At 50.1% G+C, this 25,493-nt stretch overlaps 3 protein-coding genes across 5 annotated transcripts in view; all 3 read left to right on the top strand.

Moving 5' to 3' along the window:
- The window catches only part of LOC115910772 (collagen alpha-1(XXVII) chain-like), a 149,035-nt gene extending 135,079 nt beyond the window's left edge, over positions 1 to 13,956 (top strand). For 2 of the 3 annotated variants that reach the window (XM_030961168.1, XM_030961167.1), the window contains exons 47-62: positions 212 to 265; positions 341 to 448; positions 782 to 889; positions 3,000 to 3,107; positions 5,265 to 5,318; positions 5,884 to 5,946; positions 6,305 to 6,358; positions 7,028 to 7,063; positions 7,368 to 7,385; positions 7,770 to 7,805; positions 8,116 to 8,142; positions 8,358 to 8,423; positions 8,799 to 8,967; positions 9,130 to 9,239; positions 9,968 to 10,186; positions 11,924 to 13,956. In XM_030961168.1, the coding sequence (XP_030817028.1) occupies positions 212 to 265; positions 341 to 448; positions 782 to 889; positions 3,000 to 3,107; positions 5,265 to 5,318; positions 5,884 to 5,946; positions 6,305 to 6,358; positions 7,028 to 7,063; positions 7,368 to 7,385; positions 7,770 to 7,805; positions 8,116 to 8,142; positions 8,358 to 8,423; positions 8,799 to 8,967; positions 9,130 to 9,239; positions 9,968 to 10,186; positions 11,924 to 12,070 (1,377 nt within the window). In that variant the 3' untranslated portion in view covers positions 12,071 to 13,956. The remainder of the gene's footprint in view (positions 1 to 211; positions 266 to 340; positions 449 to 781; positions 890 to 2,999; positions 3,108 to 5,264; positions 5,319 to 5,883; positions 5,947 to 6,304; positions 6,359 to 7,027; positions 7,064 to 7,367; positions 7,386 to 7,769; positions 7,806 to 8,115; positions 8,143 to 8,357; positions 8,424 to 8,798; positions 8,968 to 9,129; positions 9,240 to 9,967; positions 10,187 to 11,923) is intronic. The other variant, XM_030961169.1, reaches the window with a different exon arrangement.
- A 1,676-nt stretch (positions 13,957 to 15,632) lies between these two features.
- On the top strand, positions 15,633 to 18,175 carry LOC115911018 (alpha-1-acid glycoprotein 1-like). Its single transcript, XM_030961672.1, has 6 exons — positions 15,633 to 15,743; positions 16,377 to 16,519; positions 16,730 to 16,800; positions 17,452 to 17,556; positions 17,765 to 17,865; positions 18,056 to 18,175. The coding sequence occupies exons 1-6, from the start codon at positions 15,633 to 15,635 to the stop codon at positions 18,107 to 18,109; spliced, it is 585 nt and encodes a 194-aa protein (XP_030817532.1). The 3' UTR covers positions 18,110 to 18,175.
- A 1,536-nt stretch (positions 18,176 to 19,711) lies between these two features.
- LOC115911020 (alpha-1-acid glycoprotein-like) lies at positions 19,712 to 24,989 on the top strand. The gene is made up of 6 exons (XM_030961675.1): positions 19,712 to 19,865; positions 20,402 to 20,544; positions 21,148 to 21,221; positions 22,480 to 22,590; positions 23,348 to 23,451; positions 24,860 to 24,989. The coding sequence occupies exons 1-6, from the start codon at positions 19,764 to 19,766 to the stop codon at positions 24,926 to 24,928; spliced, it is 603 nt and encodes a 200-aa protein (XP_030817535.1). The 5' UTR covers positions 19,712 to 19,763; the 3' UTR covers positions 24,929 to 24,989.
- The last annotated feature ends 504 nt before the right edge of the window (positions 24,990 to 25,493 follow it).

The following is a 25,493-nucleotide window of genomic DNA, read 5'->3' as shown; positions in this document are numbered from 1 at the left end:
CCCTAGAACTCTCAAGACATACGAAGAATCACTTGTAATAAAACCAAATAGCAGTTCATTCCCCAGCACTGGAGCAACTGACTTTATAAATGTCCCTTTTATAAAACTCTTTCCAATCATTACCCAAAAGCACACCCTGAAGTCACAGTCCCAAGTGGAGCTGTGCTAGAACTGCTGCAATTTTAGATGTCTCTCTTTTTTTTGCTTGCAGGGTCAAAAAGGAAAGCAAGGCGCACAGGGCAGTGCAGGGAGCCGGGGCTCACCGGTAGGTGAACATTCAGTTTTCTGCCCCAGGAAATGCTGTCTGGGACCTCCTTCTCTAATACCTTTGTGATTTTAGGGCATCCTTGGGCTACCAGGCCCTCGAGGAGTGGTGGGAAGGCAGGGGCAAGAGGGTGCCCCTGGAGTAGACGGAGTGCCCGGGAAGGACGGCATGCCAGGGATGCTGGTAAGCTTCAGCTGCAGCAAACACAGCCTTGGAGCTGGAAAACTGCAAGGCAGCACAGGACAAATGATGTGATCCAGCTATGGGTATTCCAGTTTGCATGCACCCAGAGCAGATCTTCACATATCCCTTGCACACAGAGGCAGCAGCTCCTCTGCATGACCAGATCTGTGAATAAAGGGGGGTTTGTAGCCTGACAGACACTCACAGGCACACAGCTCTGTCCAGCCCTGCAAACCTGGCCCCCTCTTGCTGAGGGCAGAATCCCACCACTCCCCTGGCCCCCCAGAAGGGGAAGGGTTTTGTTTCATAACCTCCTATGTGTTTCTTTCCTAGGGAGAGCAGGGAGATGATGGGGAGGAAGGCGTGACCGGGATGTCAGGCAAGAGAGGGAACCCCGGCGTGCCAGGACTGCCAGGGGCCCAGGGACCACCAGGATTCAAGGTGAGCTTCTGACTGCCTCAGATGCTGCTGTGAGTGATCCAGTCTGTGAGCCTGATGCCTCTGAGCTTGAGCTCTCCAAGGTCTAATATAGTCTCAGCTCCTGCTGCCATCTCTCACTTAGCCAGAGGCTCTGTGGATCTTCTCATCCATCCATCCATCCATCCATCCATCATCCATCCATCCATCCATCCATCCATCCATCCATCCATCCATCCATCCATCCATCCATCCATCCATCCATCATCCATCCATCCATCCATCCATCATCCATCATCCATCCATCCATCCATCCATCCATCCATCCATCCATCCATCCATCCATCCATCCATCATCCATCCATCCATCCATTATCCATCCATTATCCATCCATCCATCCATCCATCCATCCATCCATCCATCCATCCATCCATCCATTATCCATCCATCCATCCATCATCCATCCATCCATCCATCCATCCATCCATCCATCCATCCATCCATTATCCACCCATCCACCCATCCATTATCCATCCATCCATCATCCATCCATCCATCCATCCATCCATCCATCCATCCATCCATCATCCATCCATCCATCCATTATCCATCCACCCACCCATCCATCCATCCATCCATCCATCCATCCATCCATCCATCCATCCATCCACCCATCCATCCATTATCCACCCATCCACCCATTCATCATCCATCCATCCATCATCCATCCATCCATCCATCCATCCATCCATCCATCCCTCCATCCATCCCTCCATCCATCCCTCCATCCATCCATCCATCCATCCATCCATCCATCCATCCATCCATCCATCCATCCATTATCACCCACCCATCCACCCACCCACCCATCCACCCACCCACGCATCCATCCATCCATCCATCCATCCATCCATCCATCCATCCATCCACCCATCCATCCATCCATCCATCCATCATCCATCCGTCCCTCCATCCCTCCATCCATTTTCCTGATGTACACAGCAGCTGAATGTCCCAGAGACCTTCCCTCCCTTACCAAAGGAGCTCAGGAGCCTGCAGACCCACATATTCACATTACAAACACTTGAGTGTTTCATCATGAGAAACCTGGCTAGAAAAAACATGGAGAAGTTGCAGAGGAACTACAGCCAGCTGTAGGATGTTCAGAATGGACAACTCCATAGGAGATTCAGGTGTTCTACTGCTCTGCCAGACCTGAACTGCTGGAGGGAAATTTGTGCTGCTTGGTTTTTAGCATATTTACTGGTTAGAATGACTGGAGCCAGTATGGGCTTGGACATCACTCTGGGTGGAAGCAGGGACAAGCTGCTTTTGTGACCTTGGGGTTTCTTCCTGGTCCTTGCCCTGATCCAGACTCACCACAGGATCTAAACTGGACCCACAGCAATTCAGTCGTTTGCAGAAAGGCTCTGTAAATAGGAAGACTCCAGCTGGGTTTGGAGAGGCTCTGGGATCTGATTTAAATTAGGGCTCCACAGCCCTTGATCTGTCACTTGCTGCCCTCCAGCTGCCTTGGGCAGTACAACAGGAGGTGACTGGGACTCCATGTCCTTGTCACACTCACACCCTGGCTCCAGGGGAATTTCTTTGCTCCTTTTCCGGCTGTTCCACCATCCTGGGCTCTCCCTGCCTTTGCTCCTCTCTCCCAGTCTGCCCCAGACTGAGCAGCTGGAGCTTGTGCTGCTCCTGGCACTGGGGGAGAGGTGGGGAGCAAAGTGTGGTGCTGGGAGGCAGAAGGCCCTCTCTGGGTTGAAGCTGTAGGGTTAACACAGGGGGAAATGTTGGCTTTGCAGCCTCTGGATTGAAGTCCTGCTCTTGGCATGCCTTCAGCATTTTCCATGAATTAATCATCAATTGCCAGCCTGCTGGGGAAAGAGATTATGGGAAACTGCAGGGCAGACAGAGATTATGGGAAGTGCAGAGAGAAGACATTTGCTGCCCTTTCTCACCCTGAGCATCCTGAGCATCCTGCCCAGCAGACCTGGGGCATCCCCTGATGGAGCCACATTCCTCATCCCATCTCTGCCAGCCTCCCACCTACGGCCTTCTCAGCTGAGTGCTGTCATATTCAGCTCCCCTCCTTTGGAATTACTTGAATTCTGTTCTTTTCAGGGTGAAAGAGGATTGCCTGGACAGAGTGGCCAAGCTGGGAAGCGAGGATCACCAGGAGGAACGGGCCCTCCAGGGAGCCCTGGAGACCCAGGAGCCAAAGGGCAGCAGGTTAGTGTGGTGGGGCTGAGCAGAGCTGAGCCCTGCAGGAGATCCAGCCTGGGACAGCAGGGTGATCCCAGGGAGGGGCTGCACAGGGGAGCCCATGTCCAGCTGGAGCATGACTCTGGGACAGGGATTAGGACTGATATTTTAGGAAAATTAATCCACAAACACCAGAGGTTTATGTCCAAAAAGGAGACAGAGGAGTCCTTTTACTTTATTCCAATAAAGGGAGAGGCCATGGGGCATTCCCCTGGGATCTCTCAGATTTTTGGAGGACACAGCCTCCTTTTTATCCCAATTTCCAGCCACATTTCCTTCTTTCTTTCTCCATGGGCTGAGGTACTTGAGAAGTTCAGACTTCCCAAAACACCTGATACCAAAGATTTCCCTCTAAGGTATAACCCTCCCTTTTCATTTTTAATTCTTATGGAATTTAGGGGTTTTCTTTTCCGTTGCTTCTTTCATCTTTCAATGTCTAATTTCATTTATCAGCAAACCTAAAGTTTATTTGTAAAAGCAAATATCTTTTTCCATTCACCAATCAGTGGAATCCTTCCCATTATTTCTTTTATCTCCCAGTGCTGGTTTTATCTCCCAGCAGACCCACAGCTGGTTTGTAAAGACAAATCCACTATTCCTCTCAATATGAAACAAGGCACAGAATGAACCCAAACTACCTCAACAAAATGCACTTGTTTGGCTGTTTTACATAAAAGCTCGTGCTAACAGTTTTCAGGCTGAAAGGCAGTGACCAACACCACCATATATCATTTTGTCATTGGTCATAGATCAATCTCACAGATTATTTTGTCTCTATGACACAAGTGACACATTTCTTTGCCCATATTGTCACTGCCTGATTTGCTGCAGGACCAGTGACCTTGTGTCCCTTTGGCTGAGATGACTCCATGACATTTAAACCCTTCTGACTTTCTGTGTGCTTTTGCCTGAAATTCCTCCAGAAAGAAGCCTTGGTTGATTCCCCTAATGCAGGAAAGACCTTAGTCCCCTGATAGTAGCAATTTTCCTTTCCAGAACCCAGAAATGGGCAGTTAAATCAATTTGTATCCTTGGAAAGTTTCTTGCACACCACCAAGTCCAACCAAGCCCTTTCTTGCCAAGCAGTTTCTTACTTTCATGGCCTTTTTCAAGGGAAAACTTCCTGAGGTTCCTAGGCTGATGCTGGAACAGCTGTGCAATAAAGGGGGGCCCCATCACTTGGGTCATTCACAAACCATTGTATTACACCCCAAAAAGCACAGTCAGGGTGGGTGAGACAGCCCTGCCAAAAGGCCAAACAAGCCTTATCTGTCTCTGATGTTCCTAACACTGGAGAAGAATCATCTGGTGGAGGTTTCTGACCCCTTTCTTTTTTTAAAACGTTGAATCATCTTGAATTTTGACATCTGAGAAGCCCAAAAATATCAAAGGACGACCATCTCCAGCATGGTGAAGGGAGGATGTTTACATAAGGACATGCTACCCAGGGTGGGTTTTCTATTCTCAGAGTACATGCTATGTGCTGATTCAAGCTTGATGGTCTTTCAACTATTTTATTATTATTTTTCTTACAAAACTGAGGGAAAATCCCTGCAGAGTTGAAGAGGAAAAGAATTGGGGATAAGTATGGTTTTCCTGGGCTTGAGTGGGAGGTTGTGTTGTAGGAACATGCACTTTTTTAACAGCTTGAATGAGCATAGTTTAAAATTACAGTTTGAATTAGTAGGTCAGTCCAGTTTGTATTAGAAATAAAAGAGGAGCTTGTTTGAAAGAACTCTGAGGCTGTTATTTTGCAGCATGAAATTCCAAGATCAATCTCAGAGTAGCTGCTCTGCATCCTGCTTCTGCTGGGCCAAGCCAGAGAAGCATCTGCTAGGAATAGTGGGAATAGTGTAGGTTTGCCTCCCATTTTGGGGGCAAAAACGTGGCCCTGGTGAGCTCTAAGGGATCAGGTGAGTTGCTTCTAACCTGATGTTTGTGCAGCTCCTCCTCCAGGTGTTTTTCATTCTTCTTCCTCATCAGTGCTGCTTAGACTGAGGGATGCTCACAGATTTCTCTGTCTCTGGAGCTGCTGAGCTCTTGGTGCATCTCTGAGTGAGATCTGCAGCCACCAGTGAGAATTCACTGCTGTCCTTTGTTCTTGTGTTTGTCTTGGCTGTGCAGGGAGACTTTGGCGAGGCAGGATTCCCAGGGATTGCAGGACTCTTTGGGCCAAAGGTAAGAGGCTGCTGGGACCAGCTGCTTTTCTACTCTCACTTTACTGGGCACAGGTCATGCTACACTTGTTGCATTGCTAGCAGCTCTGCAGGAACTGTGGAAATTGAATTTTGATCCCAACTTTCTTTAGTTTATGACTCCTCATTTGTTAAGTGAGTGTGTGCTTACACATGCTTTGTTGGTTGAAAAGGGCTGTCCTACAGATTCTGTGGTTGTTTTCCCCTTTCTGACATTTGTATTTCCAGCATCAACCATCAGCCTGCACCTGAGACACCACTGTGCATCCCTAATTCTGAGAGCCTTGACTTGAAATTCAGACTCATTTTATCACCATATCATTTCCCTGGTGAAGAGGAAACTGTTTGTTTTCTGTCAAAAGTAAAAGCCTTGCAAAACAGGAGTGAGAAAAGAATTTACAACAAATTGGGTCTTCCTTGTCCCATAGACAAGAGGCAGCAGCCCTGTCCTTAGAGCAGAGCTCTAGGCAAGGGCACAAACACAGGGTTTGGTTAATTAATGGTAGTATTTAGTGGTATTTACCTCACATCTCATTTTTTGCTCACAGGGCCCCCCAGGAGACCTTGGGTTCAAAGGCATTCAGGGACCACGTGGGCCACCAGGTCTCATGGTGAGTGCTTCTCCAGTTTGTGGCTTTGGGAGGATTTTTCTCCCTTCAACCCCATCCCTGTGAGGCTCAGGGGCTGTGAGGAGCCCAGTGCCCAAGGCCATGGCAGCACCTCTGAGCCCCACAGCTGCACAGAGCCCTCCAGCCACACTGAAATCCTTTATTTATGGAATTCCTGAGGTTCAACAAGGCTCATGGCAACCACACTGTGAGGCCTTGTCTCTTTGGAAATGGCTTTTTATTCCAGATACAGCAAATACCACCACCAAGAAAAGAAAAAGCAGCAAAGGTTCAGAGTCTTCACTGAGTGAAAATGACTGTCAGGTCCCACCTGGTGGCTCACAAGTCTTTTCTTTCCTAGGGAAAAGAAGGAATTATTGGTCCTCTGGGCATTCAGGGTCCCACAGGAAGCCCTGTAAGTATCCACACTTCTTTCCTGCCTGTATTTTTAGAAGAGTTTAAATGCATGAGATCCCAGATGTTTGAGGCCAGCACAAGTAACCCCCAAATCCTGCTGTAACCAGGAAAATAAAATGGGTTTTAAGATCAGCAGCTTGAGAAAAGTGCAGGCTTAGTCTCTGGCTGCATAGACAATTTCTGGGAGATTATTAGCTGAGAAGTGAGGAGCAGCAATGCAGAAGTGCAAGGTTTTCAATAGACTGGAAGACAAGAATGTTATTGCAGATTTTTGAAAGCCAGATTTTCCAAAGAGCTTGGCCTGGGGTGGGGGGAAACACATTAAAGAACTTTTTTAAGAAAATGTATTAAACTGGGAACCACTTGATGTTGGGAAGTGTTGAAAATCCCTGCCTGTCCTAAAATGCCAAAGGCCCTGAGCACAGATGAAAGATCAGCCCAGTGCTTTGTGAAAACACAAGCATGGCACCACTCAGAGCTTGGTCCAGAGATAAAAACCAGTCAGATGAGCTCAGACATTGCCAAAACAGCCAGTAATGGCATTTTTTGCTTTGGGATGGAGAGGCCAATACGACAGCCTGAGCTGTTGAGTTAGAGATGAGTCCTTGCCAGGAGCTCCTGGGGCAGCTTGTGCCTGGTCAGTGACAGCACCTCCTGTGCCTTGCAGGGCCCCAAGGGAGACAAAGGCAGCCGTGGGGACATGGTAAGTGCTGCTCCCACCCCAGTGCCCCTCAGGGTGGCTCTGAACAACCAAGGGTCACTCTGGGCTCTGCTGTGACCATCAGCCTCCCACGAGGGCCGGACACTGCTCACAGATGTGTACACATATCCACACCCCTCTGCTGGTAACATTTCCATTTCCTTAACCCAGCAACCCTTCACCATGCTGTCCACAGCTGTGGAATCTCCTGCCCTTGCCTTGGGAACAGCTCATGGGTGTACAGGGAGATTTTGGGGCAGTAATGAGCATTTTCTGACAGCTTCTGCACTTTTTTTTTCCTCTGCAGGGTCTTCAAGGTCCAAGGGTGAGTATCTCACATATTTTTTTCTGACTGATATCTTGTATTTCAATAAAACAGCTGCTTTTAGCAAGTGTAAAGGTGCAGGGTGGGTAACTGCACATCTGGAATGTGATGAGTGCCTGGGGATGTGGCATTGGTGGCATTAGTGACAACTGAGGAGCTGAAAGGCTGGGAACAGGGGATGCAGCAGGAATGGACCAGGTGTAGACAGATGTACCCAGATCAGGGACAAAATGGGGCCATCCCCTCTCTTTTGAAGGTTCTGAGGGACAGGCTGCTGTGGGGTGCCAAAAATCCAGCTGGGAACAGATTCCTGCTGGTAAAAACCATGAGAAATGGAAATAAAAACTGGAGATGTTTCACTAATTGATGCCACTCTGTCTTTAGGGTCCTCCAGGCCCACGAGGACACCCTGGCCCTCCGGTAGGTATCTGAGGGAAGAGCTCATGACTGAACCAAGCTGAAATCATTGCCATGACACTCTCCAGAGGGACTGCTCCCTCACTGGAAATTATGGCTTAGCCCCATCCCTCCCATGCAAAACCATGTGTGTGAATGCACCAGTGTTTCTTGTGCTTTGGTCCAAACCACCCCCAAGAGTTTTATAGAGACAGCATTGTTGCCTCTCTCACTTCTCTGCACTGAGGGGCATTTCAATGGCCATGGCTGAAATCTGTGCAGCAGTGACTGACCAGCTCCCTGCCTGATGCCCCTTTTCTCCTCTGATTTCCAGGGACCACCAGGAGTTCCAGCCTCGTTTGTAAGTTGCCATTCTCTGCATGTTTTGTTTGTAATGATGATCACAAGTCCTGCAGAGCCCAGGTGCTGCTGGGACCTTGCAGACACACACAGCAGGAGAGGCTCGGGTAGCAGAGCAGTGCTTGAGCCGCAGCCTTAGATTGAGAAGTGTTTTTGTGCATCAGGGCATGCTCAGCTTCTAACAGCCTCAGTTTCCATGTTTTTCACACCCACCAGCAGCAAGATGGCTTTGGGGCAGCTTTCCAGACCCTGATCGACTCCAACACCGCGCTCAAGAGAGAGGTACGAGGGCATTTCTGTCTTTGCTTGGCCTGGAGACTGGGAATGGTCCCATCAGTGCTTTCTGTGTGCAGAAGGTTGATACAGAGCCCTGCTTTGTCGCTGTTCTAGTGGAATATCTGGAATTTATGCAAGCAAAGGTCCCGTTCTGTTGTGTCACTGATTTGTGAAGCTGCAGATCTCTTGACTTTGCCATTGTGACTTTGCCAGCATTTCAGCAATGTCCTGTTTGGGACAATCCAAGGCCTGTGGCTCACTGGCCCCAAGCCAGCACAGCCTGTCTTTGACCACTGATTTTTATCAAAATGATGTAGAAACCCTGGTGGTTACAGCCCTCAGTGCCCCCAAGGCACCCCTGACTTGCTTTTTTCTCTCCAGGGTTACCAACACCCAGACCTTCTCATGCTGGACCATGGAGGGGAGATCTTTAAGACTCTACACTACCTCAGCAACCTCATTCAGAGCATCAAAAGACCCCTGGGAACCAAGGAGAACCCTGCACGCATCTGCCGGGACCTCATGAACTGTGAACAGAAGATGACTGATGGTAGGAGGCCCCAGATGTGCAAAGGCTGCATCCTCCCCCACAGGGCTGTTGCACACACTCTCCTTCCCTGGGACCAGTCACCAAGAAACCAAAACTGTCCTTTTGTCATTCTCAGAAAAGGTGAAGTGTCCTTGTTAATCCCCAAATCCTGTATTTCCTCAGGTACCTACTGGATTGACCCAAACCTTGGCTGCTCCTCAGACACCATCCAGGTCATCTGTAACTTCACCAACGGTGGCCAGACGTGTCTCAGCCCTGTCACTGTCTCCAAGGTAGGCAGAGCCCAGCCCCAGAGCAGCATTTCCCACTGATAAATATTTACACAGCCTGTGCTGTCCCAGGACACTGGACAGTGACCACAAGGACACAGCCCACAGGCTGGGGGAGCATGAGGGTGACACTCAGAACTGCTCTCAGGAGTTAAAAAATACACCCAAGGCTCAAGACAAAGCTCTGTGTTCCAGTGGTGTTTAATGAACCCATAGGCTTAATGTGACCAGCAATTTCACAAACATGCTGCTCCCAAATCCTTTATTGACTTGACTGATGTTTGGGTCACTCCTGCAGTTTGTTCTCTGCCACCTGGAGAAGTGAGGTCAGCCTAAATACACAAGTTTCCAGTGAAGTTATTGCTATGGGATTTTTTGTTGAGGAAGTACCTGTACTAAAAATACAAATAGCAGTATCTGGGCTCGTTTGCAGATGAACTGGAACCTGCTTTGCAAGTGTACTGAGTTTGAAGTTTACATTCTTTTCCTCCTGCTTAAGAACCTTCTAGTTTGTTCTGCAAAGCAAAGGACCTGCTTTGCAGAACAAACTAGAAAGTTTTATGTCACAAAAACCTTCCAAAATGAGTTGGCATCTGGTCCTCATGCCCATATTGACATCAGACCCAGCTCTGGACAGGGGTGCAGAATGAAGCAGAGGACAGGGACCCCCTTTGCTCCCCACCCTCAGCCCCTGTGCAGGGTGTCCCCATGACCTCTGTGTCACCTTCCAGCTGGATTTCGACATCGGGAGAGTCCAGATGAACTTCCTGAGGCTGCTGAGCTCGGAGGTGGTGCAGCACATCACCATCCACTGCCTGAACACCTCCGTGTGGAGGGAGGGCTCCTCCGAGAGCCCCTCGGAGCGCGCCCTGCGCTTCAGGGCCTGGAACGGGCAGGTGTTCCAGGCCACTGGGCAGCTCAGGCCAGAGGTGGCAGCTGATGATTGCAAGGTATGTTGCTGTGAAAGAGGGAAAAAATAAGTGGAGAGAAATGCCAAAGCCTGTCATTGTCATATTTTCTGAAAAATCCCTTCGCCAGGGTTTCTTCTCCTGGGAGGATGAGAAGCCTCAGAGAAAAAAAAAATATTATCTCATTTGCTTCTCCCTGTTTTGCTGCTTTGGAATGTGGCTGGAGATTGTTTACCAATAGGTGCATGTTTGATTGGTTTCATGTGAATTGTTTTTACTTAATGACCAATCACCATCAGCTGTGTTGGACTCTGAGGAGTCAGTCATGAGTTTTTCATGATCATTCTCGTTAAGCCTTCTGTCTGTATCCTTAATTCAGTAGTATAGTTTTAGTATAGCTGGAATGGAATGGAATGGAATGGAATGGAATGGAATGGAATGGAATAGAATAGAATAGAATAGAATAGAATAGAATAGAATAGAATAGAATAGAATAGAATAGAATAGAATAGAATAGAATAGAATAGAATAGAATAATAAATTAGCCTTCTAAGAACATGGAGTCAGATTCACTCATCTCTCACCTCGTCCTGGGGACCCCTGCAAATACCACAAGAGCCCACTCTGGGGCTCCAACAACACCTGTGCTGTTTATCCTACAAGGGAGAAGGGTCAGGTTTATCACTAATTTTCCAGTTCAGGATGCTATACAGCTCCTGTGAAGCAGATAGCCTTCAAATACAAAGCCAAAGATGAATTTTTGAAGTTATTTGTCATGGATAGGAGCAGTTAAATGGCAGAAGGGGGAATGGCTCCCCGTGGATGGTGACCCTGGCTCTGGTCTGGTGCCACACAGAGTCAGGAGACACAGGGCTGCATTCAGGCTCACAGCATGAGGAGTTTGTCTTGGTGGTACCACCCAAGCTCAGTTTTCACCAGCTTGATAAAGGGTTCCCCAAAATGCTCTCTAAACCCACCCCAGCCCAAGGGACAGTCCTGTGTGTCACAGAGGGATTTTCAGGCTCACACCTCATGGAACACACTCCTTTCCAGCAGGACTGACCCCCTGGTTCACCAGCTTTCTCTCTGTCCCCCTGATTTACTAAAAATATGGATATTGATCTAGTACCGATATCCAACTGTGATGGACAAAGACTTTCTAACAGTTTGAAGTTAGAAAGTGAATGTTTATTGTGGTATAGCTCCCAAATACACACCACAATTTACAGGTGATTACAGAGTCCTTTTATCCATACAGGTACTGAATACCCAAAATACAAATGCATATTCATTACCTTGGTACATCCCATTCCCCCCTTTTGGTAAGTATGGTAATTAGTTCAAAAGCCATTAAGCATGAGTAGTTTGTTCCTTGAAATGGGTCGGTGGTCCCTTTCATGGGGAGGGGTCCCAAAATGAGGAAGTAAATGAAGTCTTCCTTCTTCTGACCTTTCTACCTTTTCAATGCAAATATGGCAAATGAACCCTTGGTAGAACTCCCATTCCCATCTTCAATTGGTTTCAGAACAGAGGAGGCCTACAATTGTCTTATGTTCCTAAATGCTATTTATCAGTTTCTATATTCTTCATTATAAACCCAGCTAACCAAACATGGTGCTGACAAGCAATCAATTATTAGTTAACTACTAACTCTTAACTCCATCACAGCCTACCCATTTCTTTTGATTAACTCCAATAAAGCTTATCTCAAACTTTAAGGAATTTAGAGATGTTAGAGGAGCTGAGATTTCAGGTAATGTCTCACCCCTCCCCGTGCAGATCAAGGACGGACGCTGGCACAGGACCCTCTTTTCCTTCCGGACCCAGGACCCTCAGCAGCTGCCAATTGTCAGCATCCAGAACCTGCCCCCCTCCCAGCCAGGACAGCAGTATCACCTCGAGGTCGGCCCTGTCTGCTTCCTCTGAACCAAGCTGTGGCACCAGGCTCTGAGCTCCAACCCCACCCTGGCCTGTGCTCACAGGGGCTCTCTCTGCCCCTCTCTGCAGCAGGGACAGCTGGGCTGTGCCTTTTGGGCCAACTCCTGCTCAAGGTCTCCGAGAGCCCATGATCTACTGAACTCAGCCAGTTGTTGAAAAAGGAGGAGGAACAAGGACGTGGGGGAAGCGGGCATCAGTCAGGAGTGAGCAGTGCAAAGGGATCAGGGGGCTGAGTGTTGTGGTTCCACACACACAAAGCTTTTTCCACGACCAAAGAAAACATTGAGAGAAACCTCAAGCGACTTGCAGCGCGTGGGTTTTTTTATTCTTCCCCCCCCCATCCACCCACCTATCCTTTTTTGTCTGGTTCCTGAGTTACCAAATGTTCTTCCCATTGGAAAAAAAAAATGTTTTAAAAAAAAATAGAGCTTCCCTCTCAGAGCTTGTTGCCTTCTGGACAGCCACGTGCTGCATCAGGTCTCCCAGGCGGAGCTGCAAGGTGAATCTGGCTGCTCTGTGTACAGGAAGCATTTTGATGTGCAATATTAGAAGAAACAAAATATATATATTATATTATTTAAAGCAGAAAGAAAAAGGAAAAAAAAAAAGAAAAAAAAAAGCCAAGTTCCTCCTTCCATGAGTTTAATCAAGACTCCCTCTCAAGGTGTGGTGTTGGAGTAGGGGGAGAGTCAGGAAGCAAGGAAGGGGGAATGGAAAGAGCAGAGGGGAAGAGATTGGTGCTAAAATAGAGAGAGGGAATGGGCTCATCTGATTTGTTTCTACCTCTCACTGTGAAATCTCTGGTGCTCTTAAAAAAGTGTGTTATTTTATATATATATGACTTTATTTAAGGTTGTGAAGGTGCTACAATGTCTTGCCACAGACCCAAAAAACAAAAACAAGCCCCATAGAATCATCTCTCTGGGAAGAGAGGAGATTATGTTCTACAGTTAAATCAGAGAAACAGCCACCTTAAAAGGGATCCTTCAGTGGTCATGGGTGTCAATAACACAACTCACACCACAGCCGGCATCACTTACGGGATAATTTACAAGCAAATTTGCTTTTTTTGGGTTTTTTGTTCATCAGCACTTCACTGCTTTGGGAGGGGAGTGAGGGACACAGCTCATGTGGAAGTGTTGAGCCTCAGAGAGCTCCTTTGGAGTTGGTTGAGTTGGGCTGTCCTGAGTTGCCCACAAGACTCCCTGGACTAAGCTCACGTTCAAACCCAGCTCTGCAACTCTTCCCTCAGCCCCTCTGTCAAGACTGACATGATGGTACCTTGTTTCAGAACCCAGCCAAGCTTGCAAGGGTTTTGTTCTGTTAAGTTTTGTAGAAATTTAGTCTCTATATGTAAATTTGGAGGATTTTTTTTTAAAGAGGATAATTATGGTAATCTTTAATTCTATATAAGGAATAATATTGATGTAATCAGAGCTGTACTGTATCAGAAACTCTTCAGTGCCTGTTTGGAGTTTTCATGTCTCATATGGACTATGGATTTTATTTTTTTGAGGGGAAAAAAAATTATCTGTGAGTCTCTCTTTGTGTATTTTTTTTTTGTTTGTTTGTTTTGTCACTACTGCCTGCTGGTTGGTTCCCAATCACCATCAGAAAAGGTTAACAGGATCTGTCCCTAATACCTCGCCCTCCACGCAGCCCCTGCCAGAAATACCTCATCCCCAGGCCAGAATCACCACCACCCATCACTCACTGCCCCCCTGCAACCCCCCATACTCCAGATCCCTCCATTTCTCATCCCATGCCATTGGCTTTGTGTTTTCTCAAGGCTGCAGTTACCATTTGTTCTCCTTAAAGCTTTTTTTCCTCCTTTTCTTTTTCTTTTTTTTTAACTTTAAATAAATATTTAAAACTGAGGCAACAGAACAGGACTGGAATGGTTTGGTTTTTTTTGTTCTCTTCATAAGAAACTAGGTGAGCAAGAGGTGCAGAAACACCCCATGTCCCAGGGGTTCCCCCAAGGAGCAAAACCCACACCCCAAACCTTCCTTTGATGCCAAATGCACAAAATTGGGATCCCCTTGGCACCCAACTGCTGTGACACATCCCTGTCCCCATCCTGCCACAGTGCTGGGGAGCAAGAGGAGGGGGGAAAAGAAGAAAAGGGGAAAAGGGGGAATAAAGGGGGGAAAAGTGGGGGGGAAGGGGGAAAAATGGAGGGGAAAGGGAAGGGAAGGGGAAGGGAAGGGAAAAAGGGAAAAGGGAAAGGAAAAGGGAAGGAAGGAAAGGGAAAAGGAAAGGAAAGGAAAGGAAAAGGGAAAGGGAAAGGAAAGGAAAGGAAAGAAAAAAAGGAAAGGAAAGGAAAGGAAAGGAAAGGAAAAGGAAAGGAAAGGAAAGGAAAGGAAAGGAAAGGAAAGGAAAGGAAAGGAAAGGAAAGGAAAGGAAAGGAAAGGGAAAGGAAAAGGAAAGGAAAGGAAAGGAAAGGAAAGGAAAGGAAAGGAAAGGAAAGGAAAGGAAAGGAAAGGAAAAGGAAAGGAAAGGAAAGGAAAGGAAAGGAAAAAGAAAGGAAAGGGGGGAAAGGAGGAAAGGAAAACTAAGGGAAAGAGAAAAAGTTGGGGTGGGGGGAAAGGAGGAGGGGGAAACTAAGAAGAGCAGGGAAAGAGGGGGCAAAAAAAAGCGGGCAGAAAATGGAAAGAAGGAAGAAAAAGAAAAAAAAAATCCTGGTTTTGGGGGGGACAAAAAGCAGCGGAGCTGCCTTGGCCGGGGCAGAGCCGCGTCTGGCCAGCCCCGCTCGGCCCTTCCCGGCACCGCCGGGCTGGGGCTGCCCCGCAGCCCGGCTGGGTGATTGTCCCCCCCGAGCCGCTGTCCTGGAGCAGCTGCAGAGGGCAGGGTGAAGGCAACCACGTTTAATTCATTAATTAATCACCACGCTTAATTACGATGCCAACATTAGAGGAGCTGCACGGCGCTGTTAGACAGGGAGGTGCTGCATTTAAAGAAGTAATTTATGGTTTTTAAAAGGTCTGAGCCTAATTTATGGTTTATAAAAAGGTCAGAGCCCACTGCACTGAGGGGTTCCCTGCCTCTTGGCCAAGGAACACCCCCATGGACTCCCCCATGGCACCTGCCCTCCCAAGGGCACACCTGAGCAGCCCCGTGTGCCCCCAGGTGAGTGTGGACCAAAGCTCTCAGAGCTGCCAGCCAGCCATCTCCACGAGGGTTCCTTTGCCCTGTGAGGGAATGCCATGTCCTGCTGCCCTTGGTGTCCCCAAGGTCTCCAAACACACCTGAAGCTGCCGAGCACTTTGCCAGGCACCCACAAAATTAATTGCAGTTTCTGAGAACAAAAGCCTGCACTGGGGAAGCATTAGGCTGGGGCAAGGGGGGGCTGTTTCCTCCTTTTGTGCTGGAGAAATCCAAAATTTTGCAAGCTGGATTTCCTCCACCTGCTGTTGCTTCATGCGTGAGCAAACAGCCCAGCAGCGGAACAGGGACATTGGTGCTGGGGATGTCCAGCCTTGCTGGCAGCCCTATATAAGGGACAGAGCTGAGCTGGCGGAGCAGGAGCATCCTCCTGCACAGCCAGGAGATGTTGGCCACCCTCACTCTCCTTCTGGGGCTGCCCCTGGCCCTGGCCACCGAGCCCCAGAGCTGCGCCCCGCTCGTCCCCGTCACCTTCAACAGCACCACCGTCCCTCAGGTAAGCCCTGCCTCAGCCAAGGCACCATCCCCTCCTTTCCTGTCAGCCCCCAGCCCTTGTGGACACAGGAGGAGGTCATGGGAGAACCATTGGCAGCTCAGTGTTTATCTCATTGCCTGTCCATGCTTGTTTTCCTAAAAAACCCAGGCTGCTGCACAGGGAAGGGGTGAAGCCTTGCAGTTCTGCACCCATAATCTCATGACCAGGCACTGTTGGGGGGTCCTGCTTCCATCTCCCAGCAAACCAGGCTGGCCAGCACCATCCCAATGCCTCACCACTCTGTTTTAAGTCCTTCAAGTGGTGGTGGCTCAGGTCAGGAGTCTCCATCTGCAAACTCTTCACTGCATAAACAGAATTGAATCCCTCGGGAGCTTTTAATGGGAGGAAAGCAATGACAGCCTGGCCTGGAGCAGGAAAAATACTACTGCAGAGAGAACTGGCCAGCCTGGGAGCTGGAGCAGTGCCTTAACAGAAAGGGGACAAAGCCCAGAGGGCCTCACCAAGCCTGGATCCTACCCCACACCTGCTCCTGGCCTGGGACACTGGACACAGCCTCTGCTTTCCCTGACGGGGTGCCTGGGGGTGAACCCGGCACAGCCCCTCCAACCTTCCCCTCTCTGCTCCCCTCTGCAGCTCCTGGGGCAGTGGTTCTACATCGCTGGTGCCTCCAGGTACCCCCCTCACCTGGCAGAGCTGAGAGCAGTGACGTTTGAGGCTTTTTCCTTCTCTCCTGGCAGCCACGAGGACGAGCTCAACATCACTGAAATCATAAGGATGTAAGGACAGGGATTCATGCCCTGATCTGGCTCCCCCATCCCCAGGGGCATTTCCACCCTCTGGGCTGAGACACCCCACCAATTCAGGGCTGGAGAGCAGCTGTGCCTCATTTATTGAAGCTCTGCAGTCCTGCTCATGTTCCAAATCCCTCAGGTTTGGTTGGGGCAAGCCGGGGGGTGTTTGCTCCCTCTGACCTCTCTGCCCCACAGGAATGAGACCTGTGTGGTGAGGAACTTCAGCAATATCCAGGTCTCCCAGGAGAACTCCACCCTGGTGCATGGTAAAGATCCACTGGGATGGGAATGGGATGGGATAATGGGGTGGGATAATGGGGTGGGATGGTGATGAGATGGGGATGGGATGGAATGGGATGGGGATGGGATAATGTAATAATGGGGTGGGATGGAATAATGGGATAATGGGGTGGGATGGGGATGGGATCATGGGGATGGGATGGGATAACAGGGTGGGAATGGGAATGGGGATGGGAATGGGATAATGGGGTGGGGTGGGATGGAATGGGATAACGCAATAATGGGGTGGGATGGGATAATGGGATGATGGGATAATGGGGTGGGATGGGGATGGGATCATGGGGATGGGATAACAGGGTGAGGTGGGATAACGGGGTGGGATGGGATAACGGGGTGGGAATGGGGGTGGGGATGGGAATGGGGATGGGGGACTCAGCCAGCCCTTGAACCCTCCTGCTTCTGCCCCCCAGTATGTGGCATCCTGAACCTTTTACACCTAAAATCATGTTTGGAGGTAGGGGAAAAAAAATTTCTTCCACCACCCAGCACATCTATGGCAGCACTGTGGGACCAGAGTGGTCCCCACTGGGATGAGTGGCAAGGATGGAAGGTGATGAGGCTCAGCATGAGGTGGATGCTCACCAGTGGGGAAATCTTACTCTCTCCATCCCTTCCAGTTGATGATAAGGGGGTGGCTTCCACGGCCAGACTGATCCAAAGTGACAAAGACCTGCTGATCCTGAACCACATCAACATTGACTCCCCAAATCTGAGTCTCTCAGGTGAGCAGATGCTTTCCCCAGGGACAGATCAAGGGGCAGGGACATCTCCAGTCCTCACAAGCAGGGCAATAATCCCCTTTTCCCCTGGTGCAGAGAGGGGAAAGATGGGGACAGGCAGTGAGCTCCCCATCTGCACTACAGAGACCACCCAGGGGCAAAGCAACCCTAAAGCTCCATTTCCTTCCCTCCCTTTCCATTTCTCTGACAGCAAGGACACCCAATGTGAGCAAGGAGCACATGGAGGAGTTCAAAGCCCACCTGCAGTGCCTGGGCTTCACTGAGCAGGAGGTGTTCTACGCTTCCACAGAGGTACAAACCCCTCCTGGGGTGGCTGAGCCCCAGGCCGGGCTCTGTTCCCAGCTGGGATGGGGCTCTGGGGGAACGGGAGTTTAGTCCCCCACACGGCCATTCCCCCCACTCCCCCTCGAGCCCCCTGCCCCAGCCATTCCCAGGGGTTCTGGGGTGAGCCCCAGGAGCTGATATCTCCTCTCTCCCCCAGCATGCCTGCCCCCTGCCCAGGGGTGAAGACAATGCAGATCCTCAGCTGGGGTAACCCCATGGACCGGGTCAGCTGCTCCATCCTCATCCTCCTCCAGGCTCAGCACAGCCTCAGAACCTCTTATCCTATTTATCCTATCCACATTTTGGTTTTTCCTCCTGGATTAAACAGCCAGTTTCACTGTTCTCAGCTGAGCCCAAAATAAACTCCTGTGTTTCACCCACTGGCTGCTCCTGCTCCATCTCCTCTGGGACACCCTCCTGCCTGCCCAGCCCCAGGTGTCCCTGAGGAGGGGAAAGGGGAGAGAATGGGAAAAACCATCTCCCAGAGCCAGACCAAAGTGCTCAGGGAGGCTCTGCTGACACCAAATGCCAAAGAAACAGGACCTGCCTGTCTGACCCCACAGGGACAGCAGCAGGACAGGGAGGGGCAGGAGCTGCACTGGGGATGTGTCCCACAGGACAGGGGTGACCCCTGAGGCCCCTAAACACCACTTTTAAAGCCAGTTTTGGCAAGGACAGCAAAAGCACCTTCTCTCCAAAGCCCCTTTGTGTGGAATTGCAGGTAACAAGGGAAGAGACGAGAATCTTGACTCCATGTTTCAGAAGGCTGATTAATTATTTTATGATATATATTATATTAAAAGAAAACGATATGTTAAAACTATACTAAAATAATAGAAGAAAGTATTCCATCAGAAGGCTTGAAAGGAATAGAAAGGAATGACAATAAAATCTTGTGACTGCTCCCAGCCTCGACACAGGTGGCTGTCATTGGTCATCAAGTAAAAACAATTTCACACGCTGGGTAAACAATTCTCCAAATCACATTCCAAAGCAGCAAAACACGGAGAAGCTGAAGCTTCTCAGCTTCTCAGGAGGAAAGATCCTGGCAAAAGGATTTTTCATAAAATATGTCTGTGACACCCTTGGGCTTTGCCTGAGACTGGGAAGGGGGTCCGCAGCCAAACCAGCACTGGGAGGGGCTGCACACATCAACAGCAGAGCAGGAGGTGACTACAGCAGCTGCTCACAGGGAAAATGGGCAGATTTAGGGCAGGTTGAAGTTTTACATGCAGTAACTGCATCACCAGCTGTGGTATTCACATACCCTCTGAACAGAGAGAAGCTGTGAGACAAGCCAAGAAGGAGGAAAACACAATTCTTACCTCGCTTGCTAAAGTAGAATGCAATATGGAGATAGTTTACCCAAAGTGAGGATGTTTTGTTCCCTTGGCCTATCAGGGCCAAGAAGAGTGTGTGTTGGGACTGTCACGGGACAGACATGAGAGAATCCGAGATGGTGAGTACAGTGTGAGCAGCTGTCAGCAAGGGTGAGTGCAGGCAGGTTCAGTTTAGATACAATGCACATAGTATAGCATAATAAAGTAATTAATTAGCCGTCTGATGATGGAGTCAGATGCATCATTCTCTCTCCCCTTCATCGGAGTGGCCTTTGATTCACAATAACCAGCTTATCGATTCACAATAACCAGGTTACTGATTTACAATAACCAGCAGCCCGCTCCTACAGCAGCCCCATCCCGGCCGGGGCGAGCGCCAAGCCCGAGGCTCATCCCGGGCACGGCTTGCGACACAGGGGCAGATCCGGCCGGGCACATCCTGTCCCCTCCCAGCAGAGCTGCAGGAGCCAGCAGCACCGTCTGTCCGTCCGTCCGTCTGTCTGTCCGTGCAGGGCTCGCACAGCCATGGGCCCGGCACTCGTGGCCATCCTGGGGCTGGCAGCGCTGCTGCCCGCGGACGCGCTGCCCTGCGGAGCGCAGCGCCCGGACGGCATCACGGCCTCCAAGGTAGGAGAGAACCGCGGGGCTGGGGCTGTGCCCGCCTGCTGCCAGCCTGGGGGGCTCTGCTTAGCCGGGGGAAAGGGCACAGCCCCGCCGTGTGCCCCGGGAAAGGGCACAGCCCCGCCGTGTGCCCCCGGGAAAGGGCACAGCCCCGCCGTGTGCCCTCTGCTCGTCCAGCGCATCTGCCGAGGCGCCGTCGGTGAAACACCTGCAGCAAACGGGAAGCGTTTGGTGTCCAAAACACCTGGAATGACCCAGTTTTCTCGGGTTTCCAGCAGTGACCTCGAAACAAGGCGGGTGGGCTGGGTATTTTTGGGTGCAAATCTCCCGCGGCAAAGCCGGGCTGTCCTCTCGGTGCCAGCACCTTTCCCAACCCCCACACCCAGCTATTTTTTTCCCCCGGTTCATTTGCAAATATTTCACCTTATCGCTGCCAACGCAAGAGCCCTGGCGGAATATCCGAGAATATCAATTTTGCTCCGGGGAGGGTGGAAATCTCAGGGTTTCTCCTGCAAACCCACCTGTCCCCGCTCTCCCCACAGCTGCCGGGGACCTGGCTGTACGTGGCAGGGGCTGCCCAGTTCCCCCGGCACCAAGTGGAGATGCTGCTCATCGACCACGCCTTGCTGCGCCTGGAGCCCGGGCCCGGCGGGCAGGACCTGCTCATCAGCCACTTCGTGGCCGTGTAAGATGCGGTCCCCGTGCCCTGAACCCATCCCCTCCCTGCTGCAGCCCGAAAATCTTCCAGCACGAGATGCGAGCCCGGTTCCAGATTGGTTTCTCCAAAAGGAGTCGCCCCTGCCTGCTCTGTGCACCCTCTCCCTCATCCCCTTTATTTCCTCGTTTATTTCAACAGACCAAACAGGTTTAGACAAGTTTTGTAGGGCACAGAGGTCTCACAGGCACCAAGCCACGCAGGCAAGGAGAAGACCTTTCCAGGGAAGGAGAACTTTCCACAAGTCCCTGTGCCGTGGCTGCTGACCCTGCCAGGCACCAAAAGCTGTTTCCCCCACAGGGGCAGAATTTCAGGGGATGAATTTTTCTGTGCCAACACAAGCAGCACTTTGAGGTTTCAGTTATTTCAGGGTGGAAAACGTCTGACCACCAAGGGGTGGGGGAGCAATGGCAAGGCTGAGACCATGAGCTGCCACTGGAGGGAGAGAAACGCCTTGATTTTAACGGCGAGAGAAATTAACCCTGAGGAGGAGGTGGCAGGTGCCCGGGGCAGGGCTGGGGCTTTGCTGCTCCTTCCACACAACGGCATCACCCCCTTTCCCTCTCTCTCCAGGGGGGACCAATGTTTTACCAACAACCTCACCTACCTGGAAGTCATTGCCGGTAACGCCACGCTGGTGAAGAACGGTGAGTGGCACGGAAGGGGTTAACACCCAGCCCACGGTTTCACAAGGATTGAGACACACAAAGGGCCCATTTCCCTGTTTTACATTATCTGATGTATTTTATTCCAGAGTCTCTGCCTGTTTGAAGCCCCGGTGGCTCCAAACCCGGGGGCACCGGGAATAAAGGGGATAGGGGGACTCAGCCCAGAAGTGTGATACCTGATGGGATTGCAAGGTGGAAATCCTGTTAAGGATACTGTGAGGCTAACACAGGGATCAGTTGGTTTTACTGCTTATTTATTTGCTATTGTAGTAATTTTAGATTACTACAATAGCAAATAACACAGGGATCGGTTGGTTCTACTGCTCATTTATTTGCTATTGTAGTAATTTTAGATATTAGCCTTACTAGTATTGGTGTTGTAACTTCACTTTTATGTCTTACTGGCCTTTCTGATATCCATCAATGTAGGCACAGCTGCTTTATGCTTTCAGGTAAGCACTTTGTGTCAGAAACCACAGAGATGAAGGTAATTTGATACAGGTTTTTATGCTTTAAAGAAATTAATAACTTTGTTAGCTTTAAGCAAAACAAAACAGATTGCTCACAAAAATAAGAAAAAAAATACTGTCCTAACATTATGGTTCCTATATAACAGCATCCAGAACGTTACTATTTTAGAAATGAACAGATGAAGAAACTCAGAAGTCCTGCTCCTGGGGCAGCCCAGGGATCACAGCCCTGCTATCCAGCCACATTAAACCACAGAGCAACGCTGTGCCAGGAGCCAGCCTGCTCCCATCCCTGCAGGAGAACAGCATCCTGTTTGTGAAGTCATTTCACAATCCCCTGGGGGCAGGACGGAACACCCAGGGCAGGTTTCGGGAATTAACGAAGCCTCTTGTTCCGAGTTCTTCCTCCTTGCTGAGGAAGTGGGGTGAGCCAGTCTGGGGTGGGAATTGCAGCCCCCTGGGACACATTTGCACTGACCCCTCACACCCTGAGTCCCAACACACCCCATCACTCAGCACATTCCAACAGCAGGACAGGAGCTGGGGGACTTCGGCTTCTTCACATCCCTGCCCCATTTTTAAGAAATGCAATTTCTATAAAGCAAGAGCCAAAAAAATCACCCCATTTCAGGACATTTTTCCTCACCAGCTACTGCAGGCTGAATCCCAGGGAGTACTGACATTGCCACACCTAGGCTGGAGTTTATTGCTGCTGCAGCACTGCAAATCTGAATTATTGTGTTCTCTGTGTGTCTGTTCTCTCCAAGCCATGACCCAGCAGACTGAGGGGATGCTGATGAACGTGAGCTCTGAAAACCTTTTACTCATCCAGTACCAAATGCAGAGGGAAAGGACCTATTTGGGGCAGTATCTCTACGGTATGAAACTCCATCCTAAAGTCATTTAAAGCTATCATGGCACACCCAGCCACCCACACAAAGTTATCAGCTAAAGCCATACAGCAGCTCGGTGTCACCAGCAGTCAGTGACTTTCCTGAGACCAACACCCCGCCAGTCATGGGATTTGCAAACCCCATTAAACCCCACATCTCTTGGCAGAGCAGGAAAAGCAAGTTAAAGACCAAACCCACTTACAGCATAAATATTCAAAGAACAGGAAGCAAATACAATTCAGCATCGATATCATTGTAAAATCTCAACATTTTCAAGCCGACCATGACGTTTCAGTACTTACCTGCCAGGGCAGAGCACGTGGCTTTGCAGTGCTAAGGCTGATCAGATTTAACCACAAACCCATAAAGCAGCAGTTTTGACCCTGGTAAGGCTCCCCATCACCTTGCCAGGCTGCAAAGCAGTTGCTTGAGAGATTTTGAAGACACATGTAGAAAACAGCCTCCATATTCCACCTTGGTCTCTCCTGACACCCCAGGAGTATCAAACCATCCTGCAACCCCCCTTTAACCATGCAGGACCCGAGTTTTTTGGGACAGGGTTGAAGGAGTGATGCCCAGGGTTGGTTTTGTTCAGGTGGGTTCACTGTGGGGGTGAGAGACCCCCACACAGAGCACATCCACTGCAAGCACTGCTGGGGAAGGGGGGCGGCAAGGACAGCGACACAAAGGGCTGTGCTGAGGCCACCAGTCCGTATCTAACGCCTGACAAATCCTTCTCCAGCCAGGAACCTGAGCATAAGCACAGCAGAGCGGGAGGAATTCGAGCAGCACGCCGAGTGCCTGGGGCTGAGGGCGGAGCAGATCGTGTACGCGCCCTGGAAAACGGTACTGAGCACCCTGGGACACCAAAACCCCCAAAGCCACCTCCGGGCAGGGCTGCAGGAGCCCAGCTGCACCCCCAGCTGCCAAACTGGCCTCTCAGACACACATTTTCAAGGTGTTGGAAATTATTTAGAGGATTAAATCATCACAGGCTTGCTTCAGCTGAGGTTTGAAATAGCATCCCCAAAGTGAATGTCTGCACCTGAGCATCTCCTCTGGGAGCCCTGGTGATAGCCTGCCCACCCCTGCCAGGGGGAATAGGCAAGGGATTTTTGCCCTGAAGTTACTGATGGTGCCTTGAAACCCCCGGGTTTGCCCCATAGCAAGGGCCAGTTGTCCCCAGAAGCTGCAGAAAGGGCAGGAGGCCCCAAGGATTTTACTCTTCAGGTTTTCCACCACAACATTAACCAGGTCCAGTTCTCACCTCTGCCACCTGATTTAAGACATTTTATCCTGCAAATAACCCAGACCCTGAGCCAGCTTGACAGGGGCTCCTGTTTGCAAAGTGAAGGTGAAGAACATCTTACCTTTGCTGCTCTGTCCTGGTCACCTGCTCACCCACATCAGCAGGCTGAGTTTTCAGAGGTGCCTAAAACCCCACTCCAAGCCACCAGGCTGGATCCATCATTGTCCCCAGCACTTCTCCAGCCTTAAAAGCTGCTTTTAAAACTGCCCCACGGGTTCAGGGGAACAGAGGACAGAGACAGAGGGTGGAACCCTGGGAATGGGGCTGCACCTGGGGCAGGTCTCCTCTCCAATTTAGCAAACGAGCAGCACCTGAAAGGCAGAGCCCAGCTCCTCTACATTAACTGCACACAGCTGTGAACTGTGTGGTTGCAGCCTCTGGATCACATTTAAATTTGGCCAAAATGAGGGGAATTAGCCAGGAGTGTCTGTGCTTACAAGCTCTGGTACAATTGGGGTTGGCAGTTACTGGCCAAAGTAAGCCACTGCACCTGAGGAGTAAAAAAACAGCTAAACAACCACAGAAAACTTTTTGCTGCCCTTTGTGATCAGGCTGAAGGAGGTGGATGTGAGCAGAGCACAGGAGCAGACTCACAAAAACCCCTGTCAGCTGCAGGCATTAACAGAACTTAACCTATGCTGAGTGCCTGAGCAGCACAAGCTTTTCACTTATTTCCCCCAAAGTCTGAGTTCTCCCTTTCCTCCAGAGCACACATAGCCCAGCTTTGCCCCAGAAGCTTTTTCCTCTTTCCGCCACAGGCATGGAGAATGGCACCAGCAGGAGCTGAGTGCCTGGGCAAGCATTGTCTGTGCCTGGGCCAGCACAGGGAAGTCCCCTTGGACATAATCAGCTAAAAGGGGAGAGGAAAATACTTCTTTCTGGAGTAAACTCTCTGTTGCTGGCAGCTTGGCAGATTCACTTACCCTGTGTTTGTTGTTTTTGCAGGACGTGTGTCAAGTGAAAGCAGCTGAAGGCATCAACAGCCCCCGCCCAAAGCCCGTGGCTGCAGCCTGAGCATCCCCTGCCCCAGGCACCCCCTGGCCTGGGAGGGCAGGGAACTGACCCCACGCAGGGCAATAAACGTTTCCTTCAAATCAGATACTATTTGGTGCCAGTTGTTTGAGAGAAGAAGGTTCTGAGGAGTTGAGAAGTGGGGTTTGCAAAAAGAGAACGAGCACCCAATTCACTTTGTGTGTCATCCAGCCAGGAGCTGGGAGAGTCAAGCCTGGAGCTTCCCACTGAGCTTGGAAAAGTGCTCTGCCAAAAAGCAGCGCTGCAGTGCAGCAGTAAGAGAGACCAGCCAGGAGAGGGCAATCATTGACTATTTTAAAGAAGCAAAACAAGCATTTCAGGGGTAACTGGGATGTAGAGAAGGTGGAAACTGAGCTGGAACTGTGCAGCCTGAGGAAAAGGGGGTTTAGCTAAAAGGGATCACCCAGTTCTCCTGACAGCAGCTTGACTGCCAGTTGGGACAGATGTTCCTGCCCAAAGGCTCTGGACCAGGCAAGTTCTCCCTGATAATGTAATGTCCATCCAGAGCTTGGTTTGCACACCATGTCTGACACTGAGAAATGATCCT

This window comes from Camarhynchus parvulus, chromosome 17 (assembly GCF_901933205.1).
Source record: "Camarhynchus parvulus chromosome 17, STF_HiC, whole genome shotgun sequence".
NCBI lineage: Eukaryota > Metazoa > Chordata > Aves > Passeriformes > Thraupidae > Camarhynchus > Camarhynchus parvulus.
The sequence above is the reverse complement of the archived record's forward strand: the minus strand, read 5'-3'. Positions and strand labels throughout refer to the sequence as shown.